At 48.9% G+C, this 19,060-nt stretch overlaps 1 protein-coding gene across 1 annotated transcript; it reads left to right on the top strand.

Moving 5' to 3' along the window:
• Positions 1 to 70: 70 nt before the first annotated feature.
• SORD (sorbitol dehydrogenase) lies at positions 71 to 18,257 on the top strand. The gene is made up of 9 exons (XM_058846959.1): positions 71 to 217; positions 2,824 to 2,857; positions 3,622 to 3,786; positions 6,109 to 6,268; positions 8,762 to 8,880; positions 9,127 to 9,192; positions 15,328 to 15,503; positions 16,323 to 16,444; positions 17,195 to 18,257. The coding sequence occupies exons 1-9, from the start codon at positions 158 to 160 to the stop codon at positions 17,358 to 17,360; spliced, it is 1,068 nt and encodes a 355-aa protein (XP_058702942.1). The 5' UTR covers positions 71 to 157; the 3' UTR covers positions 17,361 to 18,257.
• Positions 18,258 to 19,060: the final 803 nt, after the last annotated feature.

Below are 19,060 nucleotides of genomic sequence, written 5' to 3' on the forward strand. Positions count from 1 at the left end.
GCGCCGGGTCGGGGCTGCAGCGGCCCGGGGCCGGCCGTGCCCGCTTCGTGCACCACCGGGGGCGGGGGCGGTGCCGGGCCCGGCGGGCGGGCGGGGGCCGGAGCACGGGCGGCCCTCAGCAGCGGACCTTGAGCCCGGAGCCGTGGCGAGCGGATCCATGGCGGCGCCGGGGCAGAACGTGGCCGTGGTGGTTCACCGAGCCGGGGATCTGCGGCTGGTATGGCCGGGAGGAGCCGGGGCCGGGCGGGGGCGGCGGGGCGGGAGCGGCTCCGCGGGGCCGGGGCTGAGCCCGGGGCACTCGCGGTCCTGCAGCCACGGTTCCTCCCGGTTCCCCCCGGTTCCTCCCGGTTCCCCCCGGTTCCGGCCCCCGCTGCTTTTCAAGGGGTGACCTGCGGGGCGCGGGGACCCAAATTCGGGGGTGTCCCACGGCTGGGCCCTCCCATCCCATCCCCTCGGGCCGGTCCGGGCTCTTCACAGCGTTACCGGGAATGACCCGGACATGCGGGAAAAAAACAAAAAAACTCATAACTGCACCAGCCCTCGGTGCCTGGGAGGTGCAACATTTTTGCAAGGAAATAAATTCATAGATACACTCATTCAAGCAAGCAGAAAGATGCAACAGTATCAGGTCTCTTTTTTAGCTGATTCTGGCAAATTTGCCTGTCCTATCGTGTTATTTTCTGTTTCTTCAATCTCGGAAAAGTTTCAGCTGCGGAATGCTTTTAGGGGATAATCTTGAGATAGTTGCCAACTGTAGCTGAAGAACCTTTTATCCATGAAACTCAGAACCCCCCAAAAGCTTCCCCCCCATTAGCCATTCTCCCAGCTGAGCTAGGCCCTCCCAGGGAGCAGGGTTGGAGGGTGCTTGTCGCTTCTTTGGGCTGTCAGAGCCCAGGTGAGCAGCAGGACAGAAGGTTTAGGAGGAGCAGGTGCTGGAAGACCCTCCCGGACAGGGGGGGAGCTTTTATTTTGTACTTTTTTAGTTCTTTAGGCTCATTCTGCTTCTCCGGCTGTTTCTGGGTGCTGAATCGCTATGGTGCTGCTGGAGAGCCGTGTCCTCCAGCTTGGCAGCTGCCAAAGGAGGGAAGGAAGGTTTCCATGGGCAGACATTGGCAGGCAGCTTTCTGTACGCAGAGTCCTGGCAGGAGGGCTCTTGGGAGCACACAGACTGGATTCATGCCTTGTTTAGGGGGTGACTACCAGGGAAGAGGCTGTTTTTTACCATTCCAGCCCAGCTAAAGCGACATGTGCCCAAGCCTGAGCTGTGCCACGTAGGTGGCTCCCAGTCACCTTCGACACAATTACACTTTCCCTACAGTCGCGATGTAGCCTGACTACCGAAAGAAATCAATCTGGGTTGAGGGCTGAGGCGATCCCTCTAGTTCAAGAGCATGTTTCCAATCCCCTGTGAATGAAGAAAGGTGTCTGAGGCTTGTGAAGGTGGACACTGGCTCCATCACATCTGTGTTGCTGGTCTCTAAACTGCCTCACACCCAGATGTGTGAGTTTTCCTTGGATATCTGTAGTGCTGGAGACCTTAGAGCTGGTCACCAGTGCCCTCCTGCATCACTGGCAGCATCTTGCGTGATCATCCTGGGCCTCCCCAACAGTTCTTTCCACAGTGGGGATGGTGCTCACTGTATTGACCCACTGGTCATAGGAGTGGTCTCAGGAGTGAACTCCAAACTTGTTATCTGTTATTGATACCCAAAGCTGGGTGATGCCATCTTCCTGTAATTCCCACACCTTTCTTGATTTCTGGACATGTTTCCCATGGGCAGAGTTGCTGTGATCCCTGTGTTGTGTGAAAGTGTGTTTGCTTTGTTTTTGTTGACTCTCCTCTTGTCCTTAGGTAGTTGCACAGGTTCCTCTTTGCTGCCCATGGAGGATTTATTGGTTTTATATTTTTACCGTGGCCTCTTTTTCCATGTCTCCTTTCACAGATATACAAATTTATGCAACATGAAAATATTTGTTGTGTTTACTTTACCTCTCAGTGAACAATTGACAACAAGCAGAATTTCTGTCTTTGGTGTTTTCCACTTTGATCACTCCTATTTTCTCCAAATCAGGCTGGAGAATTCACTTCCCACCAAGAGGTCTAGGTTTTCTGGGCACAGTTGTTATTTCCAGGGGGAAAAAAAAGTGTGTTTGGGTTTTTTTTTTCCCACATACATTTTCAGAGAAGCTGTGGCAGCCCCATCCTGGGAAGTGTTCAAGGATGTGGCTTGGAGCAACTTGGTCTAGTGGAAGGTATCCTTGCCCATGGCAGGGTGTAGAATGAGATGAGCTTTTGGGTTCTCTCCATCTCAAACCAATCTGTTATTCTGTTATTCTATGAATATGTATTTGTATTATTCATAATGTATCTATTTGGATTATTTAAAATAATAATATAAGCACTGCAATGTTAAGGTTTTATAGAGCAGGTGGTTCAGAATCTTCCTGGCTACAGAAGGTAATTTTTTTTTGTCAGACAGTGGGATGAATGAAAGATTCAGCTGAAACTTGGGGCTGCTCCAGTGAAGGAAATTTAGTATGTGTCTCTTGTCTGGGCAGGGAAAGGGAATTTTCTACAAAGTAATTTGGAGAGCAGATTTACAAGCTGGCAGTATGTTTACTCCTACAGCTACCTGTGTTATTCCACTGAGCATAGAAAATGAGGGGAGCTTAGGAGCAGGCTCCCTGTGTCTTATGGAGCAGACAGAACCAAAAGCCTTGTCTGCTTATGGATTTACCTGAGCTAACCAGAGCTAAGTTTCTACAGATATTCCCTGGGTTATGAACAAGCACCTAAATGCTTTTTTTATCTTTTGTCCATAGGAAAACCGTCCAATTCCAGAACCAGGTCCTAATGGTAGGTCTACAGATGTCTGCTTCTGTCTGCTTTCTTTACTTCTTTCTTTATTTTCTCATTCTCTTTTGTTGCTCCTGCATAATATAATATTTCTGAGGAAGTACAAAGTTATCCAAAAAATGATTGCGTGGCTGAAACAGATAGCGCTGCTTTTCCAGCTGAAAAGAAGAGCTGGAGCAGACACAGATAAACCCCTTTATCTGGCTTTTTTAATTTTTGTTGTTGTTGTTGTTGTTGTTGTTGTTATTTCCTGTTCCATCAGTTTGTGTATGTCACAGTAAATGGCTCTTGGGACATGTCAGATGATGTTATGCAGGACTAAACATTAATAGGATGGACATATGGGCTGATAGAAATTTGATTCACTGACTCTCCGGGGCTGAAATCATAGCTCTGGGAGAAGGAAAAATTAAATGGACTTGCTATTTTATTCTTGCTCCAGCAATAACAACATCCCTTTTAAATTGAATTATTTTATTGACCATATTTTTTTGGACATTAGCTTTTGTCTTACCCTATTTTAAGCCTTCTTTCTCTGTGAATCATTACATAGTTCTGTATTTCATTAGCAGGCAGCTGATGAACATGCCACTCTTCTAAGGTGTGCACACACAGTTGTGGTGTGCTGATTGAATGCCAGTAAATTTGGATGTGTCGATACAGAGCTTGGCCTTTGCTCTGGGGCCCAGGCACAGCCCACGTGCTGCTCTCACAGTGCCTAAGGTCGGTTTTCCTGCAAGGAACCTTCCCTCCTTTTCTGGCAGAGGTCCTCCTGCGCATGCATTCCGTTGGGATCTGTGGCTCTGACGTTCACTACTGGCAGCACGGTCGAATCGGGGATTTTGTTGTCAAGGATCCCATGGTGTTGGGACACGAAGCTTCCGGGACTGTCGTAAAAGTGGGCTCTGGGGTGACTCATCTGAAACCAGGTATCTGAAGCCAAACCCATTTTTTTGTTTTCCTCCTCTTCAGTTCCAAGAATGTGTCAATAACTGTGGTTTTTTCTGTCATGTGAATTTATCTGAAGTCTTGAACTCACAGTGTGACCTCCTTCAAAAATCGTCACTGCACTGCAATTAGTCACCGCCCATCTTGGCCACTAGTGTATGAGATTCCTTAGGTAGCTTTATCCCAGGATACCTTGGTCTGGCCTGGCTGTATTTTAATGCATAAAATTAAATATATTATAAATAAAATAATAAATAATAAAATTTAAGTAATAATTACAATAATTACAATAATAATATTATATAATCATAAAATTATTATAATGATAATATTATTATATAAATAACTTTATTATTTATTAAAAATAATTAGGAAAATATTAAAATTTTTTTTGTATGCTGGTACAAGGTGCCTTTTAAGGAAGCTTGATAAAACTTCAGAAAGCACATCTATAGCTCTTGCCAGCAAACTGCTGTGAGTGTTTCTTCTCTGTGTCTATTCTTGAAGGAGCAAATGGCCTCCTGCAGTGCAGAGGTCACTGCAGCAACTGCTCCAGGGCCTGTGGTGGGACCTCCACAGCTCACTATGCTCATGCATATCCTAGAAAATGGATTGAACAGGGAATTTTGCAAAATTTGCTGATGAGAGCAGCTTAGGCAAGGTGGAGAGGACGTGGGGGAGAGCCAGCAAGAGTTAGAGAGACCTGAGAGGTGCCAGTGAGATGCAGGTGAGATTCAATGCAGGCAAAGTGATACCCATGGCAGAACAAATAATTCCTGCTTCATATCTGAAATGCTGTGCTGGCCATCACTGCTGAAGGGTGAGACCTTTGGCTCTGACACCGTGCTCAGCAGCATTGGCTCCACAGTAGTGAAAATGCAAATCACTGTTAGGAAGGGGACAGAGACTCGGAGGATGTCAGTGCACATCTGGAACTCTGCATGCAGTCCTGGTCTCCGCCTTTCCCAAAGAATGTAAAACAAGTGAAAAAGGTTCAGAGGAGGACAAGGAGATAACGAGATGTGGAGCAACATCTCTGACAAATGTCCAAGTTAGGAACTCAAGCTGAGAGCAAGGGAGACAGCTCAAGGATGTGAGAACACATGAGGGGCTGGGAGAACAGGTTGCCCGTTCTCTGGCTGCTCCAGCACCAGAGCAAGGCACAGCAAGGTGCAGCATTCACCTGAGATGTAGCAGACCATGTATTTACATGGTGGAAGGAGGAGAAGTTGTTGAGCATTACTAAATACAAACAAAACTCTTGTCACTTGGGAGGCCTCACAGCTGTGTATAATGTGAGGCTGGGAGAGCATTCAGTATGTGCTTGTCCTGCCTCTGTCCTGTCTTTCACCTTGGCCAGCTCAGAGGGGATGCAGTGGCCTTAGATGGCTCTTTACTTCCATCCTGCTTATCCCCACATCTGCCTGGAAGCCTGTTGGTGGAGAGCTTTACTCAGAGGTTGGCTCTGATTCCTCTACCAAATAAATGTGAGGTTTTGTGTCCCTTGTGTACTTGCTGTGCTGTGCTCACACTGTTTTCTCTGGTCCAGCCTCCTTTGTGACTGCGATTAAATAATAGCCCTTTGTCCAGCAGCATGTGTCCTTCCAGCACCCTGTAGCACCAAGCTGTCTCTGCTCCCAGATGAATCCTGCCAGGCTCCTGGGTGTTCTGCACCTTAAGCTTCATTCCCTGTGAGGGAGGTGAGGCCCTGGCACAGGTTGCCCAGAGAAGCTGTGGCTGCCCCATCCCTGGAAGTGTTTAAGGCTGGGTTGGACAGAGCTTGGATCAACCTGTTCTAGTTGAAGGTGTCCCTGCCCATATCAGGGTGTAGAACGAGCTGAGCTTTAAGGTCCCTCCCAACACAAATTCTTCCATGATTCTGTGATTCCCAAGGAACAGTCCTTTCCAGCTGGCAGTGTGGTTGCTAGCCAAGCTCACCTGCTCCATCCTCAGTATCCTCTTCTACAGATTCAGCAAACCATCTGGTCACAGTGTGATTGCCTGGGGGCTGCCCCTTCATCTGCTGAGGTTGGCTGCAAGGCAGCTGGAGGAAGGCGTGTGTGGGGCTGAGCTTCCATCTGTGCCTGTGCCTCCAAAGCACCATCTCTTCCCACATACCTGGAAAGATTTTGGTGATGAGGCTGCTGTGAAGGGAGTGTTGGGAACCAGCCTGGTGTGTGCAGCAAGACCTTCCTCATGTCCCTCCTGCCTGTGTGGTGCCAGTGTTTCTGTGGGTTTTGGTGCTACTCCTACACGTGTGCCAGCCTGTCCCTGACCCACTCCATCTGCTTTCATCCTGGCAGGCGACCGTGTGGCCATCGAGCCGGGTGTCCCAAGGGAAATGGATGAGTTCTGCAAAACTGGGCGCTACAACCTGTCCCCGACCATCTTCTTCTGTGCAACACCCCCCGACGACGGGAACCTGTGCCGCTACTACAAGCACAGTGCAAGCTACTGCTACAAGTCAGTCCATGCTCCCTCCACACAGAAATACACACTCCCTGCAGGGAGGTTAGCTGCAGCAATCACCTCTTGGCCCTTTGGAACACTCTTTAGGTGATCCCAACAGGTTTTATTGCTTTCTGATCCATAAATAACATGCCTAAGTTTGGATGGCAGCCACTTTGCAAAGGGTTTGTCAGGCAGGCAGTTTATCCCCTCCGGTGCCAGACATAAACATTTCTCGCATGTCTCCTGGGATGTCACCACTGGTTTACCCTTAAAATATTTTCCTTTTCCCATTTGCTCCCTGCTCTTGGTTTCTTTCCTCTTTTCATATCCTTGCCTTCCTAGGCTGGTGCCTGAAGGTCTTTGGTTCTCTGAACTGAGTTTTGCTGCTGCTTTTCAGGAAACACCAGGGTGACTGCTGACATGTCACTCTGTTGTCTGAAACAAAGTCATCCTTCGATCAGAGCTGGAACAGAAGGCAGTGGCCCTGTTGAGCTGTTTTTTCATGTGTCACTGAGTGTCTCCACTAAGCTACCAGTATTACAACACATCTGTTTTCTTGTCCAGTGAATATGTTATTTATTGTGGCAGCACTGGCACATTTGCTTAGAAGCAAATCTGTGCTTAAACACTCTGGCAAGTCATAGAATCCCAAAAGGGTTCGGTTTGGAAGGGACCTTAAAACTCTTCTCATTCCACCCTCTACCATGGGCAGGGACACCTTCCACTAAACCAGGTTGCTCCAAGCCCCATTCAGCCTGACCTTAAACACTTCCAGGGATGGGGCAGCCACCACTTCTCTGGGCAACCTGTGCCAGGGCCTGAAATTCTCCTAAGACCTGAAAAACTTGTATGACTTTATGCCCACTTAAGTGCCTTTGACAAGGAGTTAAAAATAGCCCAAGTAGTGTCACCCTGAGTTTGCTCTACCTGTGGAGCTTGTTCTTTTCCAGTGTGTATGGAGCTGGTGCTTCCATGAGCAGGAACATCCCTGGGATTGATCTTTGGTGTCTGCATGGAAAGCGTTGAGGATCGCGTCAGTTGGAAGGAGGCACTTGACTGCTCTTCTCCCAAAAGTCCTCAGGCAGGAAGCTTTCAAAGCAGATACCAAACAGCTGCTGTCAGGATCAGGTGCTGCTCTGGATAGAATTAGCATCTTACTATCCAGACCCCCTGTCATCGATTTCCTGTGTATCAGAATAACATTTTCTGACAACATCACAAGTTTTTGCTTGAGAGGAAGTGGTTGGATTGTAGCTGGCTTCTTCCAGGCTTTTGTTTCTTTTCTCCAATTTAAGCAAATATTACTTTGGATTTGGTTGGATTTGATTGGATTTGATTTGATTATTTTATTGCTTTGGGATGAAAAGCCTGGACCTGGTGCTCCCAGTTTCAGATCAGCAGTGCTGTGGCTGGCTCATGTAGAGCAGATTCCCTGGCATGCAGTCACTCTGCCAGCACAGATTTGCTAAAATCAGATGATGGCTGAGCTCAGTGAGCTTTCACACGTTTGGGCAGTTATTGTGTGTCCTGCTGGTAGACAGACTCTGTGCTGGGTGCTCTGAGTAACTTGATGGAGATGGGATCACGCAGGGAAGCTGCCCTCCCCATTGACAGGACAGCGCCCAATCCCAGCAGTAGCAAATGTGATGGCAAAGTGTGAAAACAGAACTCTTGGAGTCAGACCTGTTAAACCTCTTGGAAATAAGGGATATGCAGATATCTTACAGCTGTCTTCCCACAGACATAATTTGCATTTCTTTGGCTTCACATTAGCCTGGCTGAGATCTGACCTTAAGCTTCCCAGTGCTGTCACAAAGACCCTCCTGGCAGGCACAGCTCCCAGAGCTGTGTGAGAGCCCACACTGGTGCCTTGCTGCTGGGCAGTGTTGTGGGGCTGAGATTTATTTCTTTCAGCAGTTCAGAAGGGTTTCACTTCCTTTGCTTTTTTCCATCACTTTTGCTGGCTGCATTACAGGGCTGTTTTTGTCCAAAAGGTGTTTGATACCACTGCACACGTTGTCCCTGACTGTGGGGAGGGTGCATGCTGGGACCACTTGTTGAAACACTTAGTGCATCAGAGAAGGTGATCCTGGGTGTTTTGGGGACACCTGGATCTGGCATCACCTTTGGCAGTTTTGGGTGTTTTCTAAAAGCTGATTCAACCCTGGTGAGGAGTCTGAGAGCTCACTGGTGGGTGAGCCATAGGGCAGATTTGGGGTGGTGCATATTCAGCTGGGGGTTTATTCCAAGGGGAATGAGTTGCAAAGGAGTCCTTGTTGACTCACCAAGTATTGGAGAGTTGCTGTGGGAAAGTTTGTGGGTCCCTGGGTGTGGTCCTTGGGAGAACCCCCCTGATAAATGGTTCAAGTGCACTTGATGCTGCTTAAGAGAGCACTAAAGAAGATGGATGAGTTCTACACCTGTGTTTGTTCTTCGAGTGTCATGGCTTTCCTCATCACCCTCCTAAACTACATTGGTGACTGTTCTTGTGTCCTATTCTTGCAGGCTTCCAGATAATGTCACCTTTGAGGAAGGAGCCCTTATCGAGCCCCTCTCAGTGGGAATCCATGCCTGCAAAAGAGCGGGAGTCACTCTGGGAAGCAAAGTCTTCGTGTCTGGCTCTGGTACAGTGATCACAGCCAGTCCTTGGGTTCCCTGCCTGCTGGGAGGGGATGGGCAGGCTCAGGCTCTGCTGGCTCTGGCTTCTGCTCTAAGGGTGGGTCATAGCAGAGCCACAGACGTGATGAGGGGAACCTCGGGGCTGCCAAAGCCTCTTTGGCCAGGAGCACGCTGAGCTCTGGGCATGTTCAGAGGTGGGGCTGGAGCTGCCTGGCACTGGTACATGTTCTCTTTCTCCCTTTTGAACCCAGGACCAATCGGCCTCGTTAATGTGATTGTTGCTAAGATGATGGGTGCAGCAGCTGTGGTAGTTACAGGTAAGTCCTTTTAGCCCTTTCAGAGTGTGACTGTTTCCCACCATACAGAATCACAAAATCATTAAGGTTGGAAAATCCTCTTAGATCATTGATTCCAGCCATTAACCCAACACTGCCAAGGCCAACCATGTCCATAAGTGCCTCATCCACATGTTTTTTGAACAGTTCCTGGGATGGTGACTTCACTTCCCTGGACAGCCTGTTCCTGTACCTGACCACCCTTGATCTCAGCAGGTTATTTTTGTCTCTGGTAGTGCTGGGTGATGGCCCAGACAGTGTTTGCACACTGATTGCAGCCACACTGTGCTTCTCCACTTGTCTTTCTCTGCCCTTCTGTCTGCTCCTGCTGGGGGTTTTATTTTTCACTGGTTATCTACAGTGACTGAAATGGCCTTTTCAGGGTCTCTGCATTTCAGAAATGGATGTTCCTTCCATAACTGTATCCTGGACATTTCTAGTTGAGCTGCTGCTTGCAGGAACATCTTTGTCCAGCTGTGTTTGGAAGACCTCTGAGGAAGGAGATCCCATTTTTCTAGATATCTTGTCCAGGTTTGCATCTCTTAATGATGAAGATTTTTCTAGGGTTCCCTCACAAACTGTCATTTATGGAGATTTCCCCTTGATGCAAGAACTGAAATGAGTCTTCATCATCTTTGCAGCTGCCCTTCAGGTTGTTCAGACAGCCATTCCATCACCCCCTTTTTTTGCCATGCTAACCGAGCTTAGCTCCTCCTAGCTCTCCTCTAAGGTTCAGGCCCTCTCTCTCTGTAGCTTGCCCAGAAGGACAGAGAGCTGGAGTAACCTTGGGATCTTCTCTGGTTGGAATTTCCACCTGGGGGTTGAACAGGGTCTGGAAATGGTGCTTCCAGCTCCCACTATGATTCCCCAATCTTTCTGAGTGGTGATGGCCAGGAGGAGCAGTTAGAGATGCCACTGGACATTGAGCACAGATTGCTGCAGTTTTTGTGTCAAAGCCCTAGAGGATCTGGACCTTTCAGAAGGCTGTTGCTCACCTCCCATACTTTGAGCTAGGTGTATTTTTGACCTTTCCATTACTGTATTTCCATCTTTGCATCAAGAGATAAAATTCAGGTCCCACCCTCTTGCCTTCACAGAAACATCCTTCTGTAGCAGCTCAGGTCAAAACACAAGGCACGTTATTGCCTTCTCCTCCCTTAATCCTTTTGCTGTCAAGTCCAGGGTATTTTTAGCTGCACTGGCCTCACCCTGCAGGTGTGTATGCTTGATGGATGTGATCAGTCCACACCTCAGATTTTGTGAAGTGTTGTCATTTGAGGATGATGTTTGCTTTAGCAGGAAAAACAATTCTGCCTCCTGAATCACGCATGAGGAACCTTGTTCCCAGCTGGGCTGGTGCAGGGGCTGGGGGTGGCTCATTCCCTGGGTGGGGAAGGCTTGGGAGTTGGGGTTGGTGGGGCTGAGGCAGCTGGCTCAGCCTGCCCCTCATTCCTGCTCCAGCCTGGGTGTGTCTTCCCCCCTAAACCAGGAGCTGCTGCTGCTGGGGACCTCGGGCAAGCTGAGCTGGCTGTCATGTGCCACAGGAGGTTCCTGGTGCCTGGTTTGTAGGATCAGCAAGCTTGGATACATTGAATTGCCTTTTCTTACCTTTATGTGCTAGCCTAGGTACTGATTCTGACTCGTGGATGTCTCTTCCACATGAGAGGGGTTTGGCTGAGGTGCTCAAAGACACCCATGAAGGTTCTGTCCCAAGTCAAATATTTGTGTGTGATATGAGCTGAGGAATGGGTTTGGTTTGGCTTGTTGCTGCTGGAGATTTTGCTGTCTGGCTCAACAAACTGCTTTTTGTTTTGGCTTTAGGAGCCAATACCTGTGAGGTTCCTGTCTGCCCACAGAGGCCCTCTTGTATTTTGCTACCAGATTATTTGAATTCATTGCCATGTGTTTTTATCATGTGTCTTTGAGGAGCTTTGTCTGTGTAGTTCTTACAGCTTTAAAAGTTTGTGTTTGTTTTGAAAAGCTTCTCACAGTAGAAATATTTAGAAAAGCTTTTCCTGAGAACTGACCTCTTACAGCTTCTGCCTTTGGCTCCTCTGGAGTGTTTGATATATTTAATGGACTCCAGTTGGGTGAGAAGGTAAATTTGTTTCCTGGGTCCTTATCTACCCTTCCAAAAGGTCTGTGTCTTTCTGCCCTCCACTTCTAAGTGGGTGTGATTGATATTTATGGGCAACCTTCTCTTGTCCTTCTGCCCTGCTGTTGCTCTAAAAAGCTGTTTTTCTCCTTAGATACGTGTAGAAGATCAGGCTTCCTCCATAAGTGAAGGGGCAGTTTAGGTGTTCCTGTTGGGCTGTCTTGCATTGCACGGTCTGTCACTGCAGGTGCACTTAATAATTCCTACTTAAGGGAAATTATTCTCTTGTTCTATCTGGATCTGAAGTCTTGGGTGTTGATGCCTCCAGAAACCCTGGAATTCGAGGTCAGGGGAGGTGAATAACTGTTCAGAGATCAACTCCTTTGAGAAAGAACAACACAGAAAATCTGAAAATAATCAGGAGTATTTATTTGCCTGTTAAGTTGGCTCATAAAGCATCATGAGGAGCTTAAGGGTAATTTGATAACTTCATTGGAAGCAATCAAAATTTTAATTAGCTCCAGGGACTGGGAAGTGAAAACAAATTTCTGACTAGAGGCAAGATGCAAGCCATTCATTGTTTAATTGAACAGTTTCCCAAGAGCTGCGTGGCTTTAAAGGACTTGATCCTTCCCAAGGCTCACAAGTGTCTGGAGCTCTGAACAATCCAGTGACCTGCAGATCTGTCTGCTTCACTGCGTGCTTCCTGGTGATTCAGGTGTACTGGGATGTTATTGCAGCCCTGGCCAGGGCTGACAGCATTGCTGCTGCATTCCATGTGCTGCTTAGAGCAGGGCTTCCTTCCTGAGGTCAGCAAACCAGAGGCCAGCTACAGGGAAGATGTGGGATTTTCTGCTGCCTGAGAGTGATTTTTGTGGCCACTTTGAAATGCACTGGCTGCCTTGTTACTCTAGGACACTGGCTGTGGATTATTTCTGCCAGAGAGAAAGTATGAAATATGTAAAATATGTAAAATATAGAGTAGAATGTCTATAATATTTTTTATATTTATATATTATACATATATAATCTTTTAAAATATGTATTTATAATTTGAAATGCATTAGTGACTCAGCAGATGTTAAAAATGGTAGAATCCAGCTATGTCTGCTGTGAGCTGGTGTTGTGAGATTAAACTTCACAGGGAGTTTAGTCATTACTTGAGAGGAGTGTTGAACCCCTGTGGTCTCCTTGTCATACACTGAGATTTGGGAAACACCAACCATGCCAGGCAAAAGTGTTTCACAGCACTTGAAGTGCCTCAAAAAGCCCCTGGCCATGCAATTGGTGCATGGGACATCTCTGAGTGCAGCTCAGCTGGGGTCAAGCATGACCCCACACACAGCCTGGAGCCCAATGCCCAGAGCTTGGGAGGGACAGATGTGACTCCTGCAGCCACAGGAATGAGTCCATGTTGGGGCTTCCAGGGTGATGCTGCCCTTTCTTTTCAGCCTTGGCTTTTCCTCTTGTCTGCATTTTATTACCCTTTGTTACCCCCTCTTAAATGCCCTCCACAGCTCTCCTGGGTGCTCAGCTTGGTAGGTGTGCCCACACTCGGCATCCCGAGCCTTCCAGCTGCCCACGGGGGCTTGTCCATAATATGGGCTGCCAGTGAGTGCCATCATTTTTGCTGTGGGATGGGCAGGGTAGAGGGTCTAGCCTGGCTCTCTCCCAGGACTGCTGCTGAGTCAGAGCAGCTCATGTTGGAGAACTTATTAAGAGGCCTTATCCTCCCCCTCTTTCCCTTGATATTGTCACCCCACCCCATCTGTGACTTCTCTGGTGGGAGGGGTGTTTTCCTCTTTGCTGTGTGTGTCCCTAGCACAGGCATTGTTTTCTGAGCCTTCAAGCCCAGGACCTCTGGGAGAAGATGACCACCCCTCAATTTTGGGTCTAGGAAACCTTGGCACCTTTGCCACCTTGCAGACCCCTGTAGACCACTGCTTCAGTGTAGGGAAAAGAGGTGATTCCTTGCTGGGAAATCCCACTCTTCTCAGCTGTCCACATCCTTATCTTCAGAGGTGGCCTGGTTACCAGTAGTGCCTAGAGAGGAATTTCTGCCTTTCTTCCAGGGGATGTGGGATGCCCCAGCAGGACAGCTTGGTCTGTGGTACAAACCCCCTATGGATCTTCAGGTGGTATTTACAGCCCTGTCAAGATCCCTCAGAACAGAGTACAGGAGTACAGCCATGCCCTCACAGATGTTTATCATCACCAGCTTTGTTGCTCTGTGTTAATGGGGTGACTCAGGTCCACCTTATTACCAGATCCACTCCCTTTTTTGCTTCATGGGCTTTCCTGCTCATCCATCTGTGACAGAGACTGTCTGAGAGATGCTCAGCAGCCTCCAGAGCTGTTCAAAGGAGGGTGAAGGAGAGCAGGACAGGTCTGTGGCACTGCAGACACACTAAGTGTTTACAGCTAACGCATTCTGCAGTTTGCTCAGCTGAAGGCACCTGCTGAGGGCTCCTTGAGGGAGCCCTTGGAGAGCTCATGGTCTGTTCTCGTGAACAATGTTAGAAGTGAAACTGGCACATTAATGATCCCCTGAGCCCATTGTCTCCTGTTAGAAAGATTTCTTGGTGCTGTCCATAGCCAGGTGATTTCTGGGCCATCAAGGAGCATGCTCAGGGTAACCTTGCCCCTGGTTTATGCTCTTTGAGAGGTGTCTTTTAGGGAGGGGGTAAACAATGTGGACAGCCAAGAGGGAAGAATGCAAGAGTGGTGGGGATTTGCCTCCTTGTAGGCTGTTCCCTAGGCCGACTGGCTGAGTGCGTGCCATGGGGTTTCATGTGGTCTGTTCTCATCGGAGGGTGACAATTCCGTGGCAATTAGTGCAGCTGCTTCATCAGACTCATTGCCAGAGAGACACTGGGCAGTGTTGCCACAGCCAGAGGCAGGTTTAGGTAGGACACAGCTGACTCTGGCGTAGGTGCCCCTTCTGCTCTGGCCTCCTGCTGCCTTTTGCCTTTGCCTGCACTGAGGTTCCGCTGCTCTGCTGTGTCAGGACAGCGAGCAGGACGACCACAATAGCTTGGCCACATCTGTTCCTGATCTGGTTCCTTCTTGTGGTGTCCCTTCAGTGCCCTTTGGAGTTAAGCTTGACCTTCTGGTTTGTCTTGATGCACTCTCAGTGTTCTGGCAGTACCAAAGAGAAACTAAGCCATCTACAATCTGTTGGCCTTAGAAGACACTTCCCCAGTCTAATGGTGGTGGCTGTTCCTTCATTCAGACATTGCTGTGCGTGGTGTGGGCTTCATCTGTGGGTTTGTGCTTCAGCCTCTTTGAAGCACACCCTCTTCTGCAGCTGGGGAGCCTTTGGTATCTCCTGTGTCATTAAGTTGTCCTCATGGCTCACCCTTCATCATCCTCATCATCTGGAGCCCCCAGCACAAGAAGGATGTGGATCTGTTAGAGCAGATCTGAAGGAGGGGAGTGAAGATAATAAAGGGGAGGGCTGGAGCCCCTCTGCTCTGGAGCCAGGCCGGGAGAGCTGGGGGTGTCCAGCCTGGAGAAGAGAAGGCTCCAGGGAGAGCTCAGAGCCCCTGCCAGGGCCTGAAGAGAGCTGGAGAGGGACTTAGATCAAGGGTCTGGAAGGACAGAACAAGGGGGGATGGTTTCCCACTGCCGGAGGGCAGGGTTAGATGGGATATTGGGAAGAAATTCTTCCCTGTGAGGTTGATGAGGCCCTGGCAAAGATTGCCCAGAGCAGCTGTGGCTGCTGCATCCCTGGAAGTGTTCAAAGCTGGACAAGGTTTGGAGCACCTTGTGATTCTAGTGGAAGGTGTCCCTGCCCATGGCAGGGAATGGCACTTCGAAGTGGAGTGGAGCTTTGAAGTCCCTTCCAGCCCAAACTGTTCCAAGATTTTATGGTCATTCTCTGCCTGCCAAGCAGGAGTGAATCCTCACCTCTCTGGTTGTGCACTGCCCTGTGCACACACGTAGTGAGCAGATGGCAGGTTCAGGTTCTTCCTCCTCTTTCACACAATGCTCCAGTTCTTGTCTTGGTTTTCTTCCCACAGACTTGTCTGCCTCTCGCCTGCAAAAAGCCAAGGAGGTGGGAGCAGATTTCACCATTCAGGTGAAGAATGAGGCCCCGCAGGAGGTGGCCTCCAAAGTGGAAAGTGTGCTTGGCTGCATGCCTGAGATAACTGTGGAGTGCACAGGAGCACAAGCCTGTATCCAGGCTGGAATTTATGTGAGTACCACTTGTTCCAAAGGCAGACCAGTGATGGTGTTAGTCTGGCTTTTTCTGGGATGGTTCAGTGAATGAGCTATTTCACTCCCACAGTGCCTGGTTTAAGCTGGGCTTCTCTCTTGGGGAGAGAATCTGCTCCTTAGATAGTAAACGAACAGAGACAATTACAGTGTTAACATCAGCATGGGGATAATTAATCATTGATTTGATGCTTGGGTGCTTAACCACTTAGCAAGGAGACCCCAGTAAGATCCCCAAACCCAGGGAGTAGGACAGCACCTTCCATTGAAGTTATGTCCAAATAAGAAGAATAATCAAGAAAATTAATTCCAGAAGCAATGAAAGCAGAAATTAAGAGGGGATGTTTTACTGCCATGAACATCCTAACAGAAGGATGGGGGGAAGGTTAATGTGGAGTTGCACAGTGAAAGGACAGGAGGGGAATGGGACAAACTGCAAGAAGAGAAATTCCAGTAGAGCATCAGGCTCTTAGTTTTAAGTCTCTCCCACTGAAATCCCAAAGTACTTTTTGTAGTCCTAAATGCCACCCACTTTTCAGAATGGGGTTTTCAGAATGGGAATTTCAGATTCCTACCAAAATCCTTCAGAGATTTTCAAAAGGTTGTATTTTTAGCTTTAATTACTACGTCTTTCACTCTTACAGACTCCTGACAGCATCCTGCCTCTCCCTGGCTTCTCTGCTGTGCTCCAGGCAGTCCACTGCAGCCACAAAGGCTGGCCTTATTTTTGACATACCCTGCACAGGCTCCTGCAACTGCATTCTGCAAAATGAAACCTGTTTGTGTGTTTGCTCTCCAGGCCACTCGTTCTGGTGGGACCTTGGTTCTGGTGGGGCTGGGGCCTGAGATGGTGACGGTGCCCATCGTGAACGCTGCTGTGCGGGAGGTGGATATCCGTGGGATATTCCGCTACTGCAACACGTGAGTCTTGTGCAGGGGGGGCTGATGTGTCCCCAGGTTAAAATTCTTTGGAGCAATACTTTCCTGCTAATGGAGAAAGTATCTTTTCTTAATCTGTAGCTCTCCAGGAAGGATTTATGGGATGTTGTCGCGCTCCTTAAAATGAGAAGCATTAATAATAAGTAGGCAGTTTGGGAAATAGGTTAGCTGCTGCATCCCTTTGTATCCCTGTTGCTCTAACGTGGCCCATTCATGGTTGGACTTGATGATCTGGGAGGCCTTTTCCAGTCTCAGTGTTTCTATAATTCTAAATGAACTGGAAACACAATCCATATGAGGGACTCTGTGCCAGAGGAGAGGCTGGAGTCTGACTGAGGCTTTTCCTTTTTTCTCCCTGCACTGAGTCCATGAGTTTGAGCTCTACCACGGTCAGTGTGCAGGCAAGAGGCCAGGCAAAAGGAGAGTGGAGCATGGCAGTTTTGCTTCTCATTCAGGGCTTCCAAAGTAGTAGTTTCCCATGATTTTCACTTGCTTCCTGTGATTTCACTTACTCTCCCAACTGTCTGTCTAGTGGTGTCTGTCTTCTCAGAGCTCAACAGCCCAGAGCAGTTGGCTTGTCCCATCTTGAGGTTCCCTTCCCAGAAGATTCTTTGTAGGCAAAACTTCCCTGGGTTAAGAAAGTAACTGTGATGATCCAGGCTGCTCCATGCTCTTTTCTTGGACTCCAAACTAGTGTCTGCTCTCATCTCCTGTTCTCTGCTTCTCTTGCAGGTGGCCTGTGGCCATCGCTCTTCTTGCATCCAAGAGGATCAACATCAAGCCCTTGGTTACTCACCGTTTTCCCCTGGAGAAGGCTCTGGAGGCCTTTGAGACCACCAGGAGGGGTGAGGGGGTCAAAGTCATGCTGAAGTGTGACCCCACTGATCAGAGCCCCTGAGCTGTCCCAGTGCCCGGTGCTCATCCCTGCTGCTTTTAACTAGAAAATCACTCGTAATGAGTGTCAGTGGCACTGGGAAACACCATTAGAGCATTAACTGGTAACCACAAATGGACAGCCAATAGCTTGAATCAAAATCCTGAATCAGAGATGATGATTTGTACAGTTGGTGGCTCTTCTTCACAGACCACATGTGCCAGGGAGGGTGTCACTGGCATGTGGCACAGCAAGGGTGGAGGTGCTGGCACTCCCCCTTCCCATCCCACACTGCCCTGGCTGGAGCACTTCCTGCATGGCAATCCCTGGATGCCAGATAGCCCTGTATGAATATTCCCCCTTCACTTGTGGGTGCTCAGGGACTGTGCAGCCTGTGGAAAAAAGCCTGGCCCTTCCTACTCCATGGGCAGCACTGGCACATTCAGGGCGCTCTTCTCGAAACTCAGAGCCGGGGTTCTTTTGAAACTTGGAGGTCAGCTGGGGCCATGTCTGCTGTGTCACCCCCCAGCAGCTCCTTGTGGGAGCACTGCAGGCAGGGAGACTGGGACTGCTGAGAGCCCTGTCCTTATGTGCCTCCTGTGAAGGGGCTGTTGCGGGGCACAGCTGCTTTTGATGTGAAGGGGAGCACAGGTGAGACGTGAGGGAACAGCATCACTCAAAGGTTTTACCACTGTGAACAGCTCATAATTAATTTATTTAATAATTTAATAATTAAATAACTCATAATTTGGGAGTATCAAGCCTTCCTGCTGAGTTTGTGAGCCATAAACAAGGTACTAACAATATAGCAAAAGTCTAATCTTTGATTACAGTCATGTTAATTTTAGTACTAAGAGATCAGTTCCTTCCTTAGGCTGGAACTGAACTTTCCTCAATAAATTCTGGCTGCCTGAGACCTTCCAGATGTGTCCTTTGAAATGTGGGGTGGTGGGTTGGAGGGGTTTGCAGGGGACTGTGCAGACCTAAGCCTTGCCAGGGTGCAGGTTGAGCTCAGTGTTGGCAGGACTGTGAAACCTCAAACCACCCAACCGCTTGCAAATGAAATCTCACATTTATTCCAGAGGTGGCCAAGTTAGTCCTGTCACAGATGGAAGTCCCCAAGTCCATGCTGGATTTTACAGGGATGAGACATAACCCAGGGGAACTTTCTGTAGCTGGAAGAAGCAGTCAAAATCTGTGCTCAGCACATTCCCATGCTGGGAGGAAGCCTGTTGGCACGGCTGGGGATTCACTGGCCATCCCAGCTCCTGTCCTGTGTGGATCCCCACTGGCATGGCTGGAAGACCAGTGGCCATTGCAAGATTGTTCTTAGTGGGAAATGGAAATCTGCCCTCTGTAGCCTTTGGGGGCCGTTTAGCATCCTGAGGGCTGGAGTCATTCCCACAGCTCAGCCTGCTTGGGCTCCTTGTCTGATCTGCTCCCTCATCAAGTCTTTCTGGGGGCATTGACACTGCAGGGGGATTGCTGGGGTGATAGGTCTGGTGGACATAATCAGTGGGGCTCTGCCTGTAATCCCCCACTCCCCACTCCACATATCTCACCAGTGCAGGGGAAACTCCAACTTAGCCCATTTTCCAGTGGGCTGGAGTTAATGCTCTGTGCCAGGAGCAAGGCCAGCATGATGCCACAAGTATTTTACAAGTCTCCAGGTGACCAAGATCCAACTGCAGGAGCCAAGAAAGTGTTTTAAGACTTCAGTCAGC

This window comes from Poecile atricapillus, chromosome 11 (genome assembly GCF_030490865.1).
Source record: "Poecile atricapillus isolate bPoeAtr1 chromosome 11, bPoeAtr1.hap1, whole genome shotgun sequence".
NCBI classification, from domain to species: domain Eukaryota; kingdom Metazoa; phylum Chordata; class Aves; order Passeriformes; family Paridae; genus Poecile; species Poecile atricapillus.

Coding starts and splice junctions, on each gene's coding strand:
- SORD (XM_058846959.1), top strand. CDS start 158: ATGGCGGCGCCGGGGCAGAACGTGGCCGTGGTGGTTCACCGAGCCGGG. Junction 218..2,823: donor GAGCCGGGGATCTGCGGCTG/GTATGGCCGGGA, acceptor TTTTGTCCATAG/GAAAACCGTCCAATTCCAGA. Junction 8,881..9,126: donor AGTCTTCGTGTCTGGCTCTG/GTACAGTGATCA, acceptor TTTTGAACCCAG/GACCAATCGGCCTCGTTAAT.